Genomic DNA, 11,497 nt, shown 5'->3' with positions numbered 1-11,497 from the left:
GTTTTTTAAAGCAATATGGTGTTCAAGAGACTGGAACCTTTTGTATTGTTTGATTCAGCAACACCATTTATTGGAATTATGAAGAGCAAAATTTCAATTTTCAACATTATTTATGAAAGAAAAATTGGAAACAACTTACCTAAATAAAACAGGTGAATGACTAAATGCACAATAATATGAATTCCATCAAATACTGTGAAAACATGAGAGTTACAGTGGTAAAACATGCCTATACATAGGAATGGTATATAAATTGGTTCCACTATGCAAAATTGGAATGTATAACAATTAGAGGTTGAATGGGTATTTGAAAATAAATGATTGAAATGAGAAGAGTTGGTTTCTTTGGTTGTGGAGCTGTGGGTAAATTACCATCTTTTAATTCTATTAGTGTTGTATTATTTTCTATTCCAAGTAGAAGAACATGTATATTTCTCATTGTTTGCGTGTATGGTGTGTGTGTCTGTCTGCATATCTGTACATATTGGGAGGGAAAGGGAACTACTGGACCTATGTTTTAAAGACTGTAATTGTTTATTTTATCTCAATTTGAAAGAATGAAAAAAATGGATTCTATGACTAAAAGATGGGTCATAGATAATAACAATGATTATATTTTTAATCTATAGGAAAAAAGTTATTGCTTTCCCTCAATAGCACACATTGAAAGAATTCCATTATTTGAAAAGTTCCTTGTATGTAATATTGGACAATCATCCACAGCAGGACAAAAACGTTTTCTTCCCAGGGAAGTCCCCACCCAACAATAACCGTCTCACAGCTCCCTTCATGGCCTCATTCCTCAGACTGTAGATAATAGGGTTCAGTGTTGGGGGCACAACTGTATAAAAGATAGAAATCATAAGATCAAAAGCACTTGGAGAATCTGAGGTTGGTTTTAGGAACTCAAATGTGCCTGTGAAGATGAAAAATGAGACAACAAGAGGTGAGGCAAGCAGGTAGAGAAGGCCTTGGATCGGCCCTCAGCAGAGGGTATTTTTAGAACTGTGGAGAAGATGTGGATGTAGGAGAGGATGATGGAGGAGAAGCAGATGAAAGCCATGATGGACATGAAAGCAGCCACTCCAAGTACTCCAAGGTAATCATTGGAGCAGGAGAGCTTCAGCAGCTGGGGCACATCACAGAAGAACTGGCGGATGACTTTGTCCCTGCAGAATGTGATGGAGAATGTGGCTGCTGTGTACAGGATTCCAGAGGCAGCCCCACTCAGCCATACAGCTGCCACAGCCCCCCGACAGGTACCAGGATCCATGAGGAGCTCGTAGTGAAGCGGGAAGCAGATGGCTACATAGCGGTCATAAGACATCACGGTGAGAATGGCAAGCTCAGCCCAGGCCAGGGAGGTGAAGAAGAAAACTTGAAGCACACATTGACCATGGGAAATATTGCCATCACCCTTCAGGGCACTGTCAGTGGACTGTGGGACCGTGACAGAAATGAAGGAGAGGTCCAGGAGGGAGAGGTGCTTCAAGAAGTAGTACATTGGGGATTGGAGAGCCTGGTCCAGTGTGGTGATGGTGATGATGATGAGGTTACCTGCCAAGGCCAATAGGTACACCACCAAGAATAGGAAGGCATGTACAACCTGCAGCTCACGGTTGTCAGAAAACCCCATGAGGAGGAAACCATTCATTGTGGTTACATTTTCCATAACCATTTTGAAGATACAAAGTGAAGAGGTGGTGGCTAGAAGATAAGAGAAAATGGGAAATGCAGTGGAAAGATATTACCATATATGTCCTTTCATTTATTTATCAGTGTTGTTTTAGAAATTCCTTATTAAGCTACTATTATAGATTAGCTGTGCCCTAGGATCCACAGATGAGAGATGTGTTTCTTATATTCATGTAGCTTGCAGAGACTACACTAGTAAACCAGTACCTATACCTGAGTACACTTGTGGTCAACATCAGTGGCCTTCCTCCAGAAAAGTGCTTTCATCTCCACCGGAATAAAAACATCATTATTCCATTTCCACAGGTGAAAACCATTGCTTTCCTTTAAGTCAACAACAGAAAAACAGGGATAAGCTCTTGGATGGAGGATTCTGAAATTGGGTGGGTTGAAATTGTATATGTTAAATTACTCTATTTTTGCAAATGGAGTGACCTTTAGAGGAAATATGGCATTGCAAGTTGAAGCATGGGTTAGCTGGTTGTACAGGATGATACTTAAGGTCTTTCCTGCCCAATAACTCTGCTATTTAAAGGAGAACCACTTGTAATAGTGGACTCAAAACCAAGAATTATGGAGTTACCTTCCCTCCAATTAATATTTTATTATTGTCTGATCATCAAAATCTAGAACAAAACACTTTTTCAAAACAAATACTTACATGTCACTTTCAGAATCAGTGACTATTCTGATTGCCTGGAGTATCATCTGTATCTGCCAACTTCCCATTTCAATCTTCATTTTAGTCAACTCCTCTTCACATCATTTATCTTCAGTTCAAGTAATTAAATATTTATGGACCATTTCCTGCATGCAAAGATAATTACCAAAGGAGAAAAACACAATGATTGTATTGAAGTGGTCTTAAATGTGGAAGGAAAATATTCAAATACTCAGTGTACAACTTGATAAAAAGGATGTGAAGGGTATAGAGTGATATTTCAGAGAAGGGAGAAGTGAAGTTTAGATTCCTTGTCCATGTTTGGACTTTGTGGATGAGGCCAAGAGCTCTCCCCTCATTAAAATAGTTCTAAGCTTGTTAAAATACTCATCAGAATATGAGAGTTGACTATTACTTCATAATAAGTCCCTCACATTCCTGCATTTTTTCATCCTTTGTGAATTCTGCACAACAGATGGAAAACTGCCACATCAATGTCTTTTTTGGGATTTGCTCTAAACCCTGGAAAATCTTTGAAATGACAACCTGAAGATTCTTAAACTTAAACCCAGGACCCCTGCCCCATTCCCTATCAATCTGGGAGAGGCTCTCATGAATCAATTATTATAATAGTCTTTTTCATTTGGTTTAGGTTTCTAATTGTGGTATCAAGCCCCCATGCTGACATTCTTCTGTGAAGAATCAAGTTGTATTTGAGGACCCATTTCTACATGCTTTTTTTCTGGTTGGATTCTCTGGTTTAAATCTATGATAAAAATGGATTTTAAATTAACGAAAATACTTTAAAATCTTGTTTTGGCTGCCAAATTTAAAGGCCTCTTTAATTTGGCTCTGCCAATATGGCTCTGCCAATATGAATCATAAGATTGATGTATCTTGACCCCCCCCCCAACTTTATCCATTTCAATCAAAGTCTCACACTGGATAATAAAAAGAAGGAGGAATGAGAGATCAAAGTATGTGACTCCAACAAGATTTCTTTCTTTCAATGGCCTATTTTTTGCCTTTTAAATTAAACTAATAAGATGAAAAATAGCATTATTGTCCATATTTATTTTATTTTGGTTCAGTAAATATTTTAATTTGCCAATTATCTACAAGAAATTATCAATAAACAAGGAAATATAAAGACTAAACAATGTTGAGTGCTCATTTTTATGAGACAGACACCATACTGGAATCATATATTATTTAATCCACACAGTATTTTTATCTTGCATTGAAGAATTTTATCTCAATTTTATAGGTAAAATAAAACTGAGTGTACTTAGATAAGAGAATTGGCCATTCCAATTACCACTACTTCCTCACTTTTAAAAACCTATCAGTATTAGTAAAATCCAAACATGAACTTTGGTTTGTTTGTTTTATAAGCCACAATTACACAGAAAACATATCTGTCCAAGGCTATTTCTCAACCAGTGATATGAGGGATTATTTGAAGAAGTTATTTCAAGGCAGCTTTACTGGCTATTTATATATACACATAAAATATTAACCTTTTCCAATTTACTTGTTGTCCTTAATGTAGTTCATTTTTGTAACACATTTATATAAATTCAACCAAAAGATTTTGTTAATCTGCTCCTTTCCAGGGAAGTATGCTTCCTTCTTTGTTAGAATTAACAATTGTGCTTTTTCAAACTCAATTTGAAGATTATAGGGTTGTGTTAGTTTCCATAAGTTTTTCCCTCTCTCCTTACCCAAGATTAGAATACTCACCACAGCAGGTTCTTTGTGTGTAGCCAGCTAGCAAAGCTGATTACTAATTTCTGGAATTTATCACAGCTAAAAAAACAGATCTTTTTAAACATGCTGTTTCCCCTGAGAACAGAGTTCTTTTGGCATCTTTCCTAGTGGAAGCCTGTAACAAAAGATAAATATATTTCATTTAATCTACCCACAAGTCCCTTGGGACTTGGAGTGCTTGGAACCTCACATAGAGAAGGAATAGTTAATTTAGTTCATTACGACAGGGTTTGGGTGTCCCTTGCTCTTGGTTCTCAGACTTTAATAGATCTGTGAATCACCTGGAGGACCCATTACATCATCAGAACCTCCATGCCCAGTCAGAAATTCAGATTCAGTGGATCCTCCTGGTGCCCAGGTGCTTGGATTTCTAACAAGCTCTCAGGTGGTGCTAAGGCTGCTGGTCTCAGGCCATACCTGCAGACATGCTTCCTTACCCATCAAGTATATCTGAAAGGGTAACAGAAAATTCCTATGAAAAAGTTTATATGAGTGACTCTTTAATGAAGACATTCCAGAAAACTAGAACAGTGTTTATTTTATCTTTGCTTCAAATTCAGAACTATCTTCAAACCTCAGATATATTTACCAAATGTAGATATATCTTTTAAAAGATATGTAAAACAATTTCAATACCATATCTGAAAATGTTGTAAGGTGAGTCCAGTCATTACAATTTTTTATTGAAATCTTTGTTGCATATTTATAAGTACTTAGAAATAAGTGTAAGTCTAAAATTTTAGTTCTGTAATTTCTGAGTTCTTTTACCCTCCTTATTGATAATTTTTCAGTAATCATTGTATGACTAAAAATTAAACATTGTATTTTCAGCATTTTAATTTTCCTTAAAATAAAATTTAGAAAGATAGAATTATTGAGCTTAGGTTTTGAAAAAATTACAGATTTTTAATATTTCCAAATTCCTTTCTAAAATTATGTAATGTTGCATTGCTTCCATTATGTTTAAATTTTTATTGTGTTATTTTAAAGAAGCTTTAGATTACATAAATGTTCCATCAAATATATAGCGGATTTCCCATATACCCCATGCTTTCCCCATCCCTCAATATTCCCCATTAAAAAAATATTTCATTAGTGTGGTACATTTGTTACAATTGATAAACATATGTTGAAGCATTGCCACTAATCATGATCAATAGTTTATATTAGACTTACACTTTGCATCACACAATTTTATAGGTTTTTACAAAATGTATAATGGCCTATATTTGTCGTTGCAATGCCATGCAGGACAAATCCAATGTCCCAAAAATACCTCTGTGGTTCACCTGTTCTTCCCTTTCCCTCCCCTGAGAACTTCTGGAGGCCATTGCCTTTAACTGATGACAAAATTTCTTCCATTACCCGAATAATCATAAGTCTACTTTAGCCCATTGCCACATTTCCTCCTTATGCTTAATCATTCCTCGATCTTGAAGTTTGAGGATGGTGATGCCCACTCTATTTCTGATTGAGAGGGGACTTATAACCCATGGGCAGCTGGTTGAAACTGTCTTGCTTGTGGTTGTATATATTCTCTGTTTTTTTGGATGGGGATTGTCCATCACCACCCTTTTGTTAGCTGTCCTAGGTGAGTCCAATAAAATGTAGAGTAGATGTTACAACTCTGCTGAGATTCAGGGTTCAAACAGCACATGGAAAGACTGAAGACATAAGTCTTTGTGACATATATTTAAGGAGTATAGTGCTAATTATAAGTTCAAATAAAAGGGGCAGAGGATCCATGTGTAGGGAAATTATAAGCAAGTCTAACTCGGTTACACTGGTGAACTTATATTCCAAGAGAAGTCCCGCTGACAGAGTGCCAAATTCCTAAGATTGTCTACCTTGCCTATCATGTCTAGATTTTCCTAGAGCCCTCAGGAAACCCATTGTTTGAGGCACTGTTTACTGTGGCAGTCAGTGAGATCCTGTTGAGACATGCATAAGCATAACCTCTGGAATGACCTTCTGACTCACTTTGAAATCTCTTAGCCGTAAAAACACATTTGTATTTAATATTTTCTCCTTTTGGTCAAGGTCATTTTCAAATGCATCACTAGTTGGAATTTGGTAATTATCCCTTGGTGCCAAGAAGGCTCATTCCCAAGAGTCACATCCCACAATGTAGTGTATGTAACCATGGAGCCTAGAGTGCCTACAACTGAAAGCAGGAGGATTGCATCCAGTATCCATGTGGAATCTAAGACCCCTCTTCACATAGATTGTCCAAAAAATGTGGCATTGGTGTGGGAAGAGTGGTCATGGTGGCTGCTGGGTGCGGGGAATGGGAGGAAGAGATGAGATGGGGAGGCATTTTCGGGACGTGGAGTTGTCCTGGGTGGTGTTTCACGGACAACTAACGGGACATTGACTATGGGGTGCAGCGATGCCCAGAGATGTACTTACCAGGTGCAATAGATGTGTCATGATGATGGGAGAGAGTGTTGCTGTGGGGGGAGTGGGGGGTGGGGGCGGTGGGGTTGAATGGGACCTCATATTTTTTTAATGTAATATTTTTTTAAAAAATGAATTAAAAAATAAAATATTATATATATATATATATATATATAAAGAAAATAGTGTATGTATATGTCCTGCTATGTTCTCAAGTAGATAGGCAAGAATATCTCAAGAATTTAGGCAGTACCTAAAAACAAAAAACAGACATATATATTTAGACTTCAGCATTATTGCATGTAACTATGAACCCTAATGTTCAAAAACTGAAACTTAATGATTACCATAGGTTCTGAGGGAAGGGGGATGGAAGAATAAAATAGATGGAACATAGGGCAATTTTAATGCATTTCAATTGTTTTCCATGATCGTGCAATGACGGATATGGGCCACTTTAAATTTGTCAAAACCTGTAAAATTGTACTGTGCAAAATGTAAAACCTTTGATCATGGTTAGTAACAATGCTTCAATACTTGTACATCAATGGTAACAAATTACTATACAAATATAAAATATTATCAGTAGGTAAGAGTGGAAGAGGGGCAAGACATTGAGTGTATGGGAATCTCCTATTTTTTTTTCTATGTGATATTTCCATAACGTAGAACTTATTTGAAAATAAAGCAAAAACAAAACAAAACAGAACAGAAAACACTGCGAGAACATACAGAAGAATATACCACTGTATATAAAAGATAACATATCTATGGTGATGAAAGACATGCTGAAAAAATCTAATTTTTTAAATTTATTTTTTATTTTTGAACTTTGTTTTTTTAGTTATTGTTTTATTATTTTTGGTTTTGTTTTTAGGGAGGTTTCGAATTGCAGAAGGGTCATGACTGTGGCTGGGAAGAATCGTAAGTATGGGGTGTAAGTAATGCAGCTTGTGTGAGGAGTTACCTGGGACATGGCTCAAAGGGATATGATATGTTCAGGCATTCATGGGGTTTTGTCTCAGTGGGTGGAGACCCACACAATAACATAAAGAATAATGAATTCTCTTCCTTGAAATTCCTGTTACATTCTCTAATAGAGCGGCAAGAATCACTAGAGTGCCTGGGCAGTGCCTACTGAAGACCTTTACATTGATGGTTGTACTTATGGGCATTGCTCTTGTGAAATTGGACCTTAACTTAGCATAATATATTGCCTAAGAGTTACCTCCTGAAAGCCTCCTTGTTGCTCAAATATGGCCTCTTTCTAAGCCTAACTCAGAATATAAACTCACTACCTTGACCTCAGCCTGGGGCATGACTTGACTCCCAGGAATAAGACTCCCTAGCACCAAGAAATTATTTCTCAGCACCAACTAGCAATGCGTTTGGAAAAAGGCCTTGACTGAAAGAAGGAAATATTAAAAACAAATGAGTTTTTATGGCTAAGAGATTTCAAAGTAGGTTAGGAGTTCCTTCCAGAGGTTATGCTTATGCATATCTCAGCAGGATCTCATTGACGACCACAGGAAACAGTGACTCAGGCAGGGGTACTCCCCAGGGCTCTGGAGAAATGTAGACACTATAGGGAGGGCAGACAGTCTCAGGAATTCAGCACCCTGTCAGTTGTTCTTATCTTGGAATATATGTTTTCCAATGTAACAGAGTTAGACTCATATAATTTCCTTATATATGGTTCTTCTGCCCCATTTATTTGAACCCGTAATTAGTACTATACTCATTAAATATATGTACCAGATATTTAAATCTTCAGTCTGTTCATATGTCAATTGAGTTTCGATTCTCAACAATGTTGCTAGACCTACTCTCCAGTTGACCAGAATCATCCAAACAAGATGATGATGATGAACAACGTCCATCCCAAAAGCAAAGAGTATTTCAACTTCAAGCAACACAGTTCCATCCATCTGCCACATGGGATATAAGCCCGCTTTCAATCAGAAACAAAGTGGGCATCACGATCCTAAAATCCTGAAGATTGAAAAATGAACATACATAAGGGAGGAAGCAACTATGGACTAAAATAGATTTATCATTATTCTAGCAATGGAAGAACTTGTATTCTTGATATAAGGGCAGTGACCACCAGAGGTTCTAAGGGGAGGGAGAGGGAAGAATAAATATAACATGGGGCATTTGGGGGACATGGAGATTGTTCTGAGTGACTTTGCAAAGATTAATACAGGCCATTACACATTTTGTCAAAACCTATAATAATGTCTGAGGCAAAGTGTAAACCCTGATATAAACTATTGACCATGGTTAGTAGCAATGCTTTAATATATGCTCATAAATTATAACAAATGTACCCCACTAAGGAGGAAAGTTGTTGATATGGGAAAGTGTGAGAGGGGGAGGGAGTGGGGCATATGCAATTCCCCTTATATTTTTATGAAACATTTATGTAATCTAAAGCTTTAAAAATAAAATAATTTTAAAAACTCTCTGACTTATAACTGGGTTCTTATTGGTGATCTCCATGTGAACATTTGCTTCACACAGGCAGTATGAAGAAAAATCACAGAAATCAAAAGACATATCTGGAGGACAACCCTGGCGGTGCCACCAAATGCCCTGGGAGGGTTCTATGCCAGTTACCACACTTGAGGCACACAGATTGAATAAAGCCACTTTCACCTTGCATCTGCTGAAGTTTCTGCTTCTTTAACCTTTAAAACAGTAATAGCTCTTTATGTTCAGATATATTCCTTTATATAATAGGAAAAACTTTCTTCATTTGCTGCCTCCTTGATGGCCGGTTATTTGGCTATGAAAACAGGTTTCATCATCTTCATCCATATACACTGGAGGATCATGAGATGTCATAAAGTTGGACATTTTAAAGAGATGCTTATTAAGGGATGCTGTCATCTGCTTCTTGAAGACTTTTGGGAGTACATAGTAAGCTGTGTGTTCTGCCTGGGACTAGAAGGCCAGCTTTATTCAGCTTTATGAAATACTTCTGCCCTCGGCTGACAGTCTATTTTGCTGTCCTATTGCCTGTCTTTCTGCCAGCAGCAGGATTCTACATCTTCAGGAGTGTGTTTCAGGAGTAGCTCTTCTTCTACAGTTCACAACTGGTTAAACATTTCAGGTCTGGTATCAACAAAAAGATGTGTAGACTTATCACTTGAGTGCGACTGTTTTCATATTCCGGACCATCATTCAAAGGCAACGTAAAACAGAAAAGGGTCTCCCTATCCTTTGTAGGATCTAAAGGACTCTTTAGTCTAGCAGATAGACATACTTCATCAAAAACTAATTTAACTCTCCTACTATGTCTTTTATCGTTTTTAAGTTCTCTTCCCAAGTTCCCAAGGCTATTAGTATATTGGTCCCATGCAATCTCAGGCAACTGAAAAACTCTCTGTGGCTTGGAAGCCCTCTATCAATCTTCTTCTGAAATTTTACCACAAATCCTGTGGGATTTTAGCACTTCTCTCTGGTGTCTACCTAAACTTTCAAGTTCTTGAATTGCTTTAGCACGCTGAGCCTCAGGTATTGGAATTAACTGTAAGAGTCTGTAATAACCATGGAGTTCAATTTCTTTGCTGTTTTAAGAATTCTTCCATTACTATTTCCTTTCCAAATCTGCAGAGGCTCTGGTCTCTTATTTGGTGATCTTGATAGTAGTTGAGAATGAGAAGAGATTTCTTCAGAATTAGCAATGGTACCATTCCTTAAAGATCTACCCAAAAAAACTCATTCAAGCCACTGTACCCCACTGTTGATCCTGTAACATGAGTAGATCAGAAAGTAGCCACACTATGGCATGAACCTACAATAGGTATCATGGTCCACTCTTGGGGAAATTGATACAACTGAAGATCTATCATTATGGGACTATCATCTCTTTTCTTTAGATCTATATTCCTTATATTGTGCCTGAATACTAATCCAAAAGAGCTTACAGATGAACTTACTGGTTAATGGTAGTGAAAGAAAAAAGCAAAATGGTATTATGAAAATACACTGTTTCTGGAGATGTGGGCAGACAGCTAACAGCACCTTCACCAGTCTACTTTGCACCACTCAGGTGCATATGAAGATCCTCACTTTAAGGCCATTCCACTTAGTCACAGAATGTAAGCTGGGCACCAATTTCTGGGAAAGCAATCACTAACAAATGTAAGATTTGTGGGATGAGCTATGGTCCCCATTACTGTTCTTGATCCTTAGGCCATAATTTCTAGTCATCTTTCCCTCCTCTGCCAACGTTCTAAATCCCTTTATTTATTTATTTTTAATTTTTGCACTTTTTAAATTAAAGTTAATAGATCACAAAGAATGTTACATTAAAAAAAAAAAACAGAAGAGGTTCCCATATACCTTGCTCCCCACACCCCCACCTAGTGATTTTAGTAAATTGTATTTATTTGAAGACACATACATCACACACACAAAATGTTACATTGAAAAATATGAGGTTCCTGTATACCCCTCATCTCCCCACCCCAATCCTCCCACACCAACAACTTCCTCCATCATTGTGGCACTCTCATTGCACTTGATGAGCACATTTTGGAGCACTGCTGCACCACATAGATGATTTTACCCTGTAGTTCACACTGTTCCCTAGTACATTCAGTAGGTTAAGGCAGGATGTATACGGTCCAACATCTGACCGTGCAATATCATTTAGGACAACTCAAAGTCCCAAAAATGCCCCACATCACATCTCGTCTTCTCTCTCCCTACCATCTGCAACTACTGTGGTCACTTTCTCCACCTCAGTGCTACAATTTCTATTACTAGACACAATAGTTTTATAGTAGAATATCAGTAAGTACACTCTAATCTATATTTTATTCCTCCATTCTGTGTTCTAAATTCCTTTTTTATTGTCATTCTTTTTTAAATATTTTTTTATTTATTTAAAATGTTACATGAAAATATATATGCCCCACTCCCTACACCTTCCACTTTTCCCCACAATAACAAATTCTTTCATTA

At 37.2% G+C, this 11,497-nt stretch overlaps 1 protein-coding gene and 1 pseudogene across 1 annotated transcript; both read right to left on the bottom strand.

Moving 5' to 3' along the window:
* Positions 1-713: 713 nt before the first annotated feature.
* LOC101424117 (olfactory receptor 14J1-like) lies at positions 714-1,678 on the bottom strand. Its single transcript, XM_004453178.2, is given in 2 exon segments — positions 714-943; positions 946-1,678. Coding segments are annotated over 2 exon segments (963 nt in total).
* A 7,300-nt stretch (positions 1,679-8,978) lies between these two features.
* On the bottom strand, positions 8,979-10,611 carry LOC101423685 (ZZ-type zinc finger-containing protein 3 pseudogene; annotated as a pseudogene).
* Positions 10,612-11,497: the final 886 nt, after the last annotated feature.

The sequence above is a fragment of the Dasypus novemcinctus genome, chromosome 22, assembly GCF_030445035.2.
Source record: "Dasypus novemcinctus isolate mDasNov1 chromosome 22, mDasNov1.1.hap2, whole genome shotgun sequence".
Lineage (NCBI taxonomy): Eukaryota > Metazoa > Chordata > Mammalia > Cingulata > Dasypodidae > Dasypus > Dasypus novemcinctus.
Note: the sequence above shows the minus strand (reverse complement) of the source record. Positions and strands in the feature narration are given on the sequence as shown.